Here is a 13338-nt window from a genome sequence, read left to right as displayed (position 1 = left end):
TGAATTCAACATAATTTAATATTTCTACATATTCCATGGACCAAAACATTAAAATCAAGCAACTCAGCCACAAGGATTTTGTTTCTAATCAAACATTTATACGACTGATCACAAAATTTTGAAACCCTTCTAGATGTAGCGTGAATCCTATCCGAAGAGAATTCAAGCGCGAGAGTGCATGTACTTAATGAGGTCAACAACACGGCATGAGTAGCCAAATTCGTTGTCGTACCTAGAAAGAAAAGATCGATTATTTTTAATTTTTTAAGAAATATACACAATAGCCTGCATGGACAAACTGGCAGTGGACAAAAGTATACACGGAAAAAAATGAATTAAAAATATTAGAACAGTAAAAAGTCAAATCGAGTTTTGTAAAAAAGAGAAAAGGGGTAAAATGCGCCAATTTTATTGAATGGGAATCTTAGAAGTAAGTTATAAAATCTGGTTAAGCTTTCTTGGCGAAATGAACAGGTACGAATTAACAGGCGAAGATCTTTTCACTGACCATTTAAAGTATGAAAATTAAAAAGCTCACTTTTATTGCTGCAATCGAAACAGTTACTAGGAAAAATTAGATAGTTCAAATTACAAACAAACTTTGAAAACAGATAGCGGAAGCGCTGATTGCAGAACACGCCGCATCAACAAAGGTAATCCCCCAGGCCAATAGTAAGTCGAACAGTTTAAATTTCAGCTCCTTAAATAGCATCGAAAACGATAGTGAAAAATTTTGATAGCCCCTAGTAGAATTTTCCTATGAGCAATAAGCCAGAATATATCATTGGGGGATAGGGGAGTCGTTAAAATTCAAAGAAATGGGCCAACTAGATGAAAAAATATGAGCATCCTTACATGTCAGGGAGAAGAGGATAGATTCAAAACAGACGCGGTTGAAGCCTCCTTGATGTACTGGGGAGAGGGTCTTAATTACTGTTTTTGGTGAAGGTAACCCGCAAGGTCACTCATCAAGGTCAAAAGAGTCGCTCATGAACTCTATAGCTCTCAAGTCTCAGAGAAAACAGTACCACATAACCGACAAATTGCGAATCATAAAGGTTTTTTTTAAATCAGAAAAATTGATAGGGGTACTATATGTCACACCATATTATTTTCAGAGATTTATACAGAATGACTGACACCAGCATATAGATGCCAGTATTGTTTTTGGTGTTCCGGGACCCTAATCTTTAGATATCTGGAATACCCTTCAATCCCTAATGTGTGGAAAATAGACCCTTTTTTGGCAGTTCACTTATCTGAACTTCCCACACACACACACACAAAAAAAAATAAAGCCAAAGAGTACAAAGAAACTTTTTTTTAAATCAACAAATTTGAATGTGTATTGAACAAGAGATGTCGGCTTACCAAGAAATAAGTTTAACAAAAGTCGGACTAAGTTGAATGCCAGCTTTGGCGTCGAAAATTGATGAATGATTATCTCCAATAAAGTCAGTCGAGACTACTTCTTCTTCAGTGTAGCCTAAAATTCCCTTCATTGCTCCTTCTGATGCTTCCTTAACTGCTTTTTTAATGTCTTCGTAACTGGCTTCTTTGGCTAATCTAAAGTTTAATGATGAATTACAATAAAAAGTTTCATATACACAGTTTATAGTCGCTTAAAAACGATACATACGCCCATCAAGATGAATACTTTTACAAGGTAACCAACTTAATGAACTCCTAGCTTAGCGTTGGACATTTAACATATTGACTTCAATGTCACAGCTGTGATTTCAAAATGAATTAATTATTATGAATCTTCTATGTCTGAAATTCTTATGTTGCGGTTTTTTTTAATAGCAGCAGATTAATCGGAATTCATGTTAACAATAGTTCTGCTTCTGAAGCTTCTTTGAAGCACGTTTTCAAAGAGCCTTTAGTGCAATCCAGTTTTATGTTTAATTTCGACAACCCTTTGATGATGCATTCAAAAAGGAAGGACTAACAACTCGTGAAACTTGATCCAAAGTCTCGACAAAGAAGCATAACTTTGACAATAAACAACTGTGAAACCTAGCTTAATTTGAGGATAAACCATATCTGCCACTACCACTACTGCCCTGGAAAGTTTTTCTAGTTATCACTCGTTTAAATAATATTTATCTATGGAAAGTTACTTTATCAACGACCACGCCAGGTGAAAAAATTTCAGCGTTTCTAAAGAAATTTAACCATAATGCTGAAGATAGCGGACCATGATTCCTCATGATTCCATGATTTTTCATTCGTCAACCTCCACGTCTATATGAAACATAAGATCAAAAGTGTTTCCTAAGATTCAAACTGCATCAACATATTTTCCCAAGAGGATGTGGTTGGCAAAATACTAAAAGTGCAATTTTAGGCCATTTTTATAATTCAACACAGAATTCTTCGTTCAAATAATAGACTTATTGAATATGGCTTCAAACCGGCTCATTCACTTCTCTTTAATTTTAGCGTTGGATTCCATTCATAGAAAAGGCATCATTATGACGGGACCGGAATATTTTTTCGAGAGGATCAAAATATTAGAAGCGCAATTTTAAGCCACTATTCTTCCACTGTCCGAGTCTCTCACTTTTGAGTGTCGGTAGGGTTACGTACGTCCCATTTTACCCAATAATTTTTGTTGTGTTAAATTAGGCCTAAAGTGTTATCGCTATTATCTTTTAACACAAAAATACAACTAAAATTATCTTTTACACAGTCAAAAAGTAAATATTAAGTGACTTCGACGCCAAACCGCAGTCAGAGAAGACATCATGCTGGTTTTGACCATAACATAGCAGTCATTTGTTAGGAAAACGTTTTTTTTTGGAAATTTGTTTAAGAATAAGAGTTGTGTATAATTAATACCTGCAAGTAAGATCAACAACAGAGACGTCGTGAACGGGTACACGGAAAGCCATACCAGTGAGCTTGCCGTTAAGTTCAGGAATAACTTTTCCTACAGCCTTAGCGGCACCAGTGGAGGCTGGAATGATATTTTGAGCAGCACCTTCAAAATAAAGAAGTGGTTTAGTAACACATCAATCAACATCTATTCTAATTGACATCTTTCTATTCTAATTGACATCTTTTGTCAATCACTGGATATAAGTATTTAAGTAGGTTAAATAAATAAAGTATATCAAAATGGCAAAGAAAATTTAATTGATACGATTATTTCGTTGATCTATCCGTTTTGTTTTTTTTTTGAAAATACAAGCTTTATATCATGTCTTAATGTCTCGACACTATTTCACCCTCTAATAATAAATTAAACCGAACAGTTTATTCTTCCCCACGAGGCCTCTCACCCCCCCCCCCCGGCTCTCTTAGGTCCATCCGAAGATCCACACTCTCTTCAAGATGTTTTTTGCAAGAAAAATCCAAAAATTAAAAAACTTGAACCTGAAAAAAAGTTTTAACCATCAGCCCCCCCCCTCCCTAAGGAGGATACTCATCCCTCTTCCACTTTTTAAATTTATTATTCAGCCTATTTGTAGCTTATTTTATGAATAATGAAAATAACAGTCAAATGAAAATAAAATTTAAAACGCATACGGCACAGTTTTCTTTTGTAAATAAATCTGATAAAATCAGGTAGATATGAGAGCAAAAAAAAAAATCCAGTTTTCAAATGTAAAAATCATCCAATGAAAATTAAATTTTAGTTAAAATCTCACCCCTGCCATCTCTCCATAGTTTACCAGATGGTCCATCAACAGTTTTTTGGGTGGCAGTAATAGCATGAACTGTAGTCATAAGACCTTCAAGGATTCCAAATTTATCGTTGATGACTTTAGCCAAAGGAGCTAGACAGTTGGTGGTGCAAGAAGCATTTGACACAATCTTCATTGTAGGATCGTATTTCTCGTGGTTCACACCAACGACAAACATCGGAGCATCGGCAGAGGGTGCCGAGATGATGACATGCTTTGCACCACCTTCCAAGTGAGCCTACAAATCGTAATCTTAAGTTAGAGATATTATCAGAGTTAACACACGACCACTGGATAAGCAAAACAAAAGAAATGCCTCCTATTAAATACTTTTTGTTCCCTTTCAGGGCCCCTAGTCCTCACCTATACCTTTTTTACCCTTGGACACAATAACACACACATTAGGTGAAAATTTCCAGATAAAACATTGTATCGAAATCATCGAAAGATCCAGTAAATATATCTCTGAGGATAGTACGGCAAGCGTGGCCCCAGGGTCAAAAGCACCAAAATATATGATTTATCCATTGTTTATAGATTTGTTATATGGTGGTAAAAGGCTGACAAGCTTAAGCCCAGCTGTGTTGACCGCCTTGAAGCTTTCATAGATTGTTCCGTGGGCCACGTGGACTAGAAGGAAAATCATTGAACAAAACATTGGTTTGCTATAAATAGGGCGGAAAAAAGACAAAAAAAATTTGTTGCTCTTGATAAGTTTGAAACTTATTAAGAAAGCACCTGGGCAAAGGAGAAAGCAAAATGCAACAAATAAAAACTTTGGGCACCATAGAATTAGTTTTTTTCCAATTTACTCAATCTGGGCCAAGGAGATCCTAATGCACAAAACAAAATTCGGCTGGGGGACAAAGTGCATTAAAAAGAGGAAGAAACGATAGTTTTGGCCCAAAAATATGGCCATATATCTTTATTTTTTGATCAGCTTATAAAACTTACATCCCGAAGCTCAAGGGGTCCCAATGTAAAAGAAAATATTAGTTCCCAAAAAAACAGAGCCTGTTCATTTTTTATCAGCTCGAACCTTATACCTGTAAGCCCTTGGGACTTCTACCAAAACAAACAAATACTTAATCACCTTGATTACTTTGATCACAAAGGGAAACATGTTTTTTTTTACAAGCTTGAAACTTATATCCTTAAGTTCTTCACGCATAATACACAAGACAAAATGGAAAAAAAGTGTGCTGGTCCTCCAAAACTAGTTTTATTTTCTAAGTGGCTTGAAACTTTGTTGTGTATGTCCTTGGGCCAAACGGAATCTAATTTTCTATTTTTAGATTTTTTTTTCCACTTAGAGAAAAAAGAAACAAAACAAGAAGACAAATAACAGTACTTCTACTACAAACTCGTCACGTTCCACAGCGTCAAGTTTCCTAACGATGATGCAACAACGAACACTTCTGCATTGCTGTTTCAGAGACAGGTTCAAGTAATAAGTAAATGAAATATTAAGAAATGGTTTTTAAATCAATGATAATCTACCACATTCCAAACAAAGAAAAAAAAATAAGTAAACCAAAAAGATTATTGTTACTTACATTAGCCTTTTCAATGGTAGTAAAAACGCCAGTTGACTCAACGACGTATTCAACTCCAACACTTCCCCATGGAATGGCCTTTGGATCCCGCTCTTGGAACACACTGATAGCATGACCTAAAAGGCAAGAATAATTCACACTACAACGCAGTTTGTATTATCATTTAGCAGACGTTCAGAAGTGACATAGCAGCTACCTCGATTATTGTTCATGAATACCTCAAATCACGAAGTTCAATCGATTTCGATTAATGACTTTAGGAGCCTGGCCTTGGAGGGCTCAGGAGTTGGAGGAACCATGGGCCTACATTGGTCGTCCAGTGAAACGGATTAATTTTTTTTATATGATTCTTTTCCAAACACGGAACGACAAGGTTTTTTTTGTGCTAAAAGTCGGTGAGGGTGTTAGAGGGACCTCTGGCCCACTTCAGATCTCCTATCATACGGAATAAAAATTTGGTCGAGTGAGAGGCTGAGGGGGTGGTGCTGTAGGTGCCGCAGACCTACAAAGTGCAATATGCCTACATATCTGCTAAAAACTTGATGGGATCAGAGGGGTGACGGAGGGTCCATGAGCCTACTTTGCGCCTCCAGTTTATTTTTGCACCAAATCCAGACTTAACTCGTCTTATATCTCAGCTTGTTTTTGTATTGTCGTTATCCATTTTTTTTTTTTTTTTTTTTTTTTTTTTTTTTTTTTTTTTTTTTTTTTTTTTTTTTTTTTTTGATGACAACCACATCAATGAAGTTTTCAGCCCCACAGAGATATTTAAATTATTTATCAGACGAATAAACTTTTGTACACTAAGGCTGAAGCAATGCACTTTTATCTTTAGTTTAGAAGTTGATTTTCTTACCAGCTTTCTAATATCACAACTCAATAGATAAGAAGCGACGGGTGAGCTCCGATTCTTTTTAGCACTGAGGGAAGTATTGAAGTTTAGAAGGCACACATAATATCATGTCCCTGTTGTCTCTCCGAGATGACAGAGAAAACAAAAAATAGAAATACAAAATAATACCGAAATAGCAAACAAAAATGGCTTGTATCAGTAGATGGAAGCACTTTCGGTACCGCGAAAACGCTACTTTTTTGTCTCGATTTTTATCTTTTATTTTTGTTTTTCATTTATTTTTCTAGGAAAATATTTTGACAGAGGAGCCAGGGAATTGTCCCTTCTTAAGCACTTCAGAATTTAAAAAGAAGTTTAAAAATAATTCAAAAAAATTAAAAACAAAAAAAATCTCAAAATGCAATGAAAAGTAAAAACTGATTTGTTTTCCGGTTACACAGAAAAATTGAAGGTTTTTTCAAGACTAACAATTAAAGCGTGGGGGGTCATGATACAGAAAGTCTTCCTTACTTTATAAAGCAGCGTTTGATATTTTCTACAAAAATTAAAATTCATCAGATTGATATTGAACCAAACTCAAAACTTTTCTTTTTCATGCTTTCAGCATAAATGTTACTCTAAACTGAAAAAGAATATTTTGTTAAATTTCTTCTGAAAACTGTAGTAGGAATCTCATTCTAACGGGACTCCACTTGAGCTGCAGGCTCAAATGTTTCAAACGATAGTGAATAAAGATTTTGAATGAAAAATTAAGAGCAGGAGATAAACTCAATTTAGAAACTGAATAATCACAGCAATATTGAAAGCTTTAAGCAAGAAAATAGGAAGATAACCTACCCACCTTAATAAAAATCTAATTTAAAGCATAATACAAGTTATGAGCCTTTCTTTACTAAAGGCCTATTTATAAAGGAATCTTATCAAAGTCAAGATTCCGTTAGAGCTCAGTTTCAGCCAATGGTTTAGTTCAAATTTTAGAATTCCCAAAACATAGTTTTAAGAATGATTCAATCAAGCAGTTCGTATGGAAAATTATCACAACTGAATTTTCCATCTTAAATTCTCAGTTCACTATTTCGGTTGATTTCTATGCAGATGAGTATGGATAATGGAGTTCCCTAATTGGCTAAGCAATGGCGTCAATTGATAGGAGGGATAGTGGGTGTTCCCCCTAGATTTCGGAAACACCTTTCGTTTGGTATTTTTATTGAAAAATGGCACTGTAGTTAAGCTTTAAATAATTTGCAAAATATCCAAATTAACTGAACTTCGAATCTGTCTATACGTATAGCTATGCCTAGTTACTAGTTAAACCTTTTTTTTACGGATTGTAAGCAAGTTAATTTCCCAGTTTCAGCATTAGCTAAATCATATTAAGAATAGCCATTATAATGCTTTGCTAGGTTAATTAAGCCAAACTTCTTAACTGTATTGGACATGAAAATCAAAAATTAAACTTTACCGTTTATGACGAGTTTGCCATCAACAGCAGCGATTTCACCCTTGTGCTTTCCATGGGTGGAGTCATATTTGAACATGTATACCATATAATCGAGGTTGATAAATGGATCATTTACAGCGACAACCTATAAGGTAACACAAGTTTTGTTACTCTGAGCCACTGGAAATCTTAGTCTTACATCAATTTTTGCTTATGCTGGTGATCCAGTGAAGAAACAGAGGTAATTCTCACCTCCAAAAAATCTGGCTCTAACATTTTCTTTCTTATTGTCTCAAAGTTTATTTTTATTTAAAGTAAATATGCAAAAAAATCTACCAAACTACCAGTGGAACGCCATCTCATGTCTGTAGAATAGATAAATAAAAACAAAGAATTACTTCTACGTTAAAGGTGGGATCAGACACATAGGATTTTTTTTTGAAAAGTTAAAAGGAAATTCTTGAAGGTTGACAGGAAATATATTCAAACGCAGAGATGGTTTTAGTGTCATGTAGCACCAATCCTCCATCCATTCATACAACCTCTCCTCTAAAGTATGTTTCCAAGAATTATAATTATAACAAAATAGCACTAATCTTATTTTGTCAAAGCTTCTTCTTCATCTAAATGAATCCGCAAAAAAAAATATAAAAACTCCCGGTTAAACACCAGCTTAAGTTCAGAAACAAAGGTGAACACAAACATAGAATAAGCGAAGCCCTGCCAGGCTAGTTACTTCTGAGTAATCGACAGAGTGTGCATATAGGTAAATATTTGGCTGTACTAATTTAAAAACTGTCCCATTCCATTTAAATTCATATATGCTGTAATTTTAAGTCTAGTTTAGTTGACCTTGATCCAACATTCCGTTTATTTTATTTCTACTATTTTATCCTTAGTGAAGGAGTATTATGTTTTCCTTTCAACAAATCCAAAGACCTTAGCAACTTTGTAGGGTCGAGTTGAAAAAAAAAAAAAAAATCAAATTGAGAATCTTCTCAACCTTTCAAGAAAACTTTTTAATAATTAAGGTACTTTATGTATATTAGTTCAGAAGCATCTGAAAGTGCCAAGGTAAACCAATGTTTTGAAAAAAGGAGGAAATCATTGTTTCTGATTATCATAATTGTCTAAGTAAGAAGGGTTGAGAGAGGGACTTATCCTTATATTCAACCGAAAGACCGTCTCATAGGAAAGTTGTGGCCCCAAATTGTTCATGTTCTTCTTTTTGACACCAACGCGCTGATTTTTTCCTTCTAAGGGCTTAACCTGTGCATAACTATGCTAATCACCAGGATTTAATTTTGAGAAAAATAATAAATTCAAAACTCTTTTGAATTTGGCAATTTTTGAAAACCAAGAATTGAATGAGTTTTTTTTTCAGCCAAAAAGGCTAGGTTAGGTGGAACCGCAAAACCATATAGTTCTTTCCAGAGAAATTGCTGATAAAACTTAACTTAAATGCTGTACTTGAACATCATTTTTCTAAAACATTTAATTACTTCGGAGGTGACTTGTTAGCAAAACACCCATCAGAGTTTATTGCGGCCTTAACCTCTTTTACTCGGGAATAACAAGAGAATAGATGTTAATTCAGTTCATTTGCCGACTTCGACCTCAACTTTCTCGGACGGAGAACTTTTTGGATAGATACCAATCTAGATAACTTGGGAACATTACAAAAATAGCAGATTCACAACAACTTTTCAGTCTAAATATAAATAGATCAATTTTTCAAAATATGTTGTGAACAATACCGTTCAGATCCTTTTACGCATAATTATTCCACCTCAACGCAGAAACCTCAACTGCCTTTTCCTCAACGCGGAAAACGCAGCTTATTAAATTTTTAAAACGTAAAACATCAACAAATGAAAATGTAAAATATCAAATTGCATATCCAAGTGGCCTTGTGAAGAAATACTGAAAATAGTAAAACTTATATTATATCAGGTTAATTAAGAGTACGGTTTAAAATTTACCTCAATACTTTTAAAAATTTTCAGCTCTTCACATGGCAAGCTTCATGGAGTGGCTGGAATGATTAGTAAACTAGTTATCCTCACTACCCCAGTTGTAATGTATAAGAATTAGGTATATCAAGAATAAAGTGGAAAAATATTTGAAAACTTAAATTATTTATGTTTCTCTGGTGAGCAAGAAGTAAATTCAGTATCTAAAAAAAAGGATAAAATGGCCCTTCTATCCTAATTAGCCATATCCTAAAAATCACGTAAATCCAGCATTTTTTTTTATCAGCTTCAATTAATTACTCTTTGGAGGTTGTTAATTTAATTCTTGAATTACTCCTTTAACAGAATACAATCTTCCATTAAAACAGAAATTGGAATGTCCATTAGAGGTAAATCAGATACGTTAAAGTACACAATTTTGACTGACTGTGAATGAACTGGACAAGGGAATATATGAAAAAAAGACTTACATCCACTCCTTTTTCTAAGGCAGCACGGAGTACAAGGCGACCAATACGCCCAAATCCATTAATACCAACCTTGGCCATGTTGAATTTAATATACTATACTGAAAATGAAGACAACACATTAGAGAGACCTAGACAAATAGTAAGAGATACTTAAAGACAAAATTCACTTTTCCTATTAAATAAAATATATCCCGAAACATTAAGTTCAAGGATGATATGACAAGTGATCTTGGAAGTCATACATTCTAATTATAATTTCAAGCTACTTTTTCATCCTCAGAACTTCCTGTGGCAACTCGAAAAATGAACGCCAAAAACCATTATTTCGAAAGCCTTTGTATAATGGCATAGTCAATACTCAAACACTTAGGGGAAGGGGGAACAAAACTAAATTTACTTATGCCTGATGCTTTATGATTTTTGGAGTCTATATTTCAATATTTTTCTCCAACTTAGTAAGTTCAAAGATTCTAAAGGCCCGTAAAAATTTGCAAAAACAAATGTGTTCAGCGTGTTTTGATTTAGGACAGTTACACCACGATTTTAATGGATTTTAAAGATATGAGACCAACTAACCGATTTCTAAGCAATACATCTAATCCATTTCTAAGCAATAAAGGGAACAGCCACAGACCTATGGTCCTTTATTTATGCAGAATCAAGATCCTTACATGGCACTAATTTCAACAAGGTATGATATGCCATTAGCATATTTGTAAAATTAATGTTTAGAGAAGAGTTGTAAAAAAAAAAAATTAACGGAAAGTAAAGAGCTGTATTAAAGCCAAAAAGACAGTAAAAATCATATATTAAGTCAAACTCAAACGAATGACTATGAATGAATAAATAAAACCTAAAACGAACAGAAAATAAAATCGATAATCCATACAAAACCTAAAATAACGAACAATTCTGTGGGTGAAGAAAACAAACCTAAAATGAAATAGAAATCAAAAATGAACAATCAAGTCAAGCTTAAAACAGATAGAAATTACCACGAGTACGGTTAGTGCATTAGGGCCCATGGCCCCGGGACATCCGGATATAAGTTTCAAGCTGTATGGAAAACAAATAAATCAGATAGGAAAAAAAGAATTACATCATTAGATTATTCATTCAATGTTTTTTTCAAATGCAATATTCACTGCCGTCAAGCCCCTCCCCCCTGAACCAGATGTAGCCCTACACTATATAGAAGTTGGCTGATTTTGTTGCTTTGCCATATCTCTTGTGCTTATTTCTCATTAGTTGGTTCGCAATGCCAAATAAAGCCAGTTTGAAAAAAAGCAAGCTTTTTATATAGTCCAGGGCTATATCTGGCCCCATTAGGGAGAACTGGCACGTGATTATCATGACAGCGATTATATTTCGAATGAGGACAGGGCGAAAAACCTAAAAACACATTTACTTTTTTTCATATCTGATTTGGCCCAAAACTTGACTCCTCATTTTTGCAATTACACCCTGACCAAATACATGAATACAAATTTTTCTTTTATATGGATGTAATCCAAAAGTTAGCCATTCTTGCTGGCTATCAGAATAACAATTAATTCTGATGACGAAACAGCTACAACGGGTCGTCTGGTTCTCGTTTTGAAATTAAGCAAAACCAGTTTTTCAACTTGATGACAAAACTTGCCACGAAAATTTTCTTTACCTTTAGGACCAAAAAAAGGATTATTTCGCCATTTTAATGCTAGTGTATTAGAAGGGTCACTTAATAGCCAAGACAATTAACGACAATTCCGAGGAGACACCCAACTTTCAGGAATCACGTGCACAAGGTGGCACGACTCAAGCATGGCGGAAGCAGTGCCAAGCATGGTGGAACCGTGCAGCACACGTGGCGTTCTGAGATGTCCTCCAGGTGGCGGAAGACTTGCGCCTCCTCTGAAAATCCCCTCAAGCAAAGGTTGATTCTAAATGCATTTTGTAAATAGCCTATTCTATTGTAAAGGCTACTGATTTCAAAATGCATAACCAAGATCAGGTGCGAAGACTTTTAAATATCACCCCATTGCCTATTTCCACACACAAAAACTAAGTTAAAAAAACAGGAGTTCTCTATCCAACTTATGAAAGTATATTTTCGGTACAGTTCTTGTTGAGTGCTTCTTGCTATGTTGGAGAGTAGGCTAGTTGAGTTAGGGGAATGAAACGTTCATGAACGAGGCAAGATCCTAAATTTACCCTATAAAGCTGTTATCAAGCTACTATCTTTACCCTTTTCTTATTTCCAGGGCTTATAAGATTAAATATAGGCTATTATAGGTTTATATGAATTTTATAGTCTATTATGCATAGGCCATCTAAATTTTGACAACAAGCGTCTTAGGCTACCCTAATTTTGAGTTTTCAGACACTTTATAAGTGACTCTAGCTTTTGAAAATGCAATTTCTCCATTATTCGGCAGGATTTTAAGCCACATCAAGGTTTTTGTCCTGAATTTAAGAAACAGATTTTCAAGTCTCTAAAGCCTCGAAAATCAGTATTAAGCAAAGGTATGAGGTTAAAGACAATTTTTTTCTGCATCATTTCAGCAATACATCTATTTCTCGAGGTTTCACTTTTATAGCACAAAAATTGTAAAAGGTCAACAAAGGTCAATATCCTTTGGTGAGGAAAGGAGCGGTTGCAGATAGCCTACTCAAAACAGCCTACCTAATTTTAGTAGCCTACTTTATTCAACCCTAAAAATATGTACGTATGTAGCAATAATGGCACACGGATGGCCTGAATTTGCGCGATACCTTTTTAAAGAAACCGATAGGGTGGGGCTGAGCCCCCGCTTTTCCAACACGACGGAACGGCAAGAAGCTTATCCCCCTTCTTCCGGGCCATTAAAACAAAAACGAATTTGAGTATTTTAAAATTCATTATCATAGCATTGAAAAAAAAAATGCCATCAGATAAAGAAAAAAAATGTACTGTAGTTTTCGTCACGTAAGCCACAAGAAATCAAAGATTTAACTCTCACTTTCCACTAGCCACTGGAATGCTTGCTTGCACGGAAACTGAATTGTATGAGAGATTTTCCTATGATTCGATTTTTGTCTCAGAACTTGCGCATGCTCCTTGAAAAAATAGCGGACGGAACTCAAGGGCGTTCAATGTCACAATTGGAAATTCTCTTTTCGAGTAAAGGGCATATTGTTTTTCATATTTTATGATATCAATTAAAAAAATTCACCATAAAAAATCTTACAAAGAAAAGTAAATAGCGATATTAAAAATCTAAACCAAGTGCAAGTGGACATAAAGTCATCTAACAGATCAAACTTATAACACACAGAAAGTAATATGATTGAAAAACTAAAGCTAAAACGAAGAGTAATTAAAGTAAATAATC

The 13338-nt window shown here is 34.7% G+C and overlaps 1 protein-coding gene across 4 annotated transcripts in view; it reads right to left on the bottom strand.

The window, feature by feature from the left end:
- The window catches only part of LOC136028331 (glyceraldehyde-3-phosphate dehydrogenase-like), a 360255-nt gene continuing 346917 nt past the window's right edge, over positions 1-13338 (bottom strand). For 2 of the 4 annotated variants that reach the window (XM_065706136.1, XM_065706129.1), the window contains exons 2-8: positions 9986-10083; positions 7564-7687; positions 5249-5364; positions 3657-3930; positions 2845-2986; positions 1372-1566; positions 1-232 (exon numbers count right to left, since the gene is read on the bottom strand). In XM_065706136.1, coding sequence (XP_065562208.1) covers positions 163-232; positions 1372-1566; positions 2845-2986; positions 3657-3930; positions 5249-5364; positions 7564-7687; positions 9986-10063 — 999 coding nt within the window. In that variant the 5' untranslated portion in view covers positions 10064-10083 and the 3' untranslated portion in view covers positions 1-162. Of the gene's footprint in view, positions 233-1371; positions 1567-2844; positions 2987-3656; positions 3931-5248; positions 5365-7563; positions 7688-9985; positions 10084-12917; positions 13078-13338 lie in introns of those variants that run through there. The other 2 variants (XM_065706114.1, XM_065706121.1) reach the window with 2 other exon arrangements.

The sequence above is a fragment of the Artemia franciscana genome, chromosome 1 (genome assembly GCF_032884065.1).
Source record: "Artemia franciscana chromosome 1, ASM3288406v1, whole genome shotgun sequence".
NCBI lineage: Eukaryota > Metazoa > Arthropoda > Branchiopoda > Anostraca > Artemiidae > Artemia > Artemia franciscana.
This window is presented reverse-complemented; position numbering and strand designations above follow the sequence as displayed.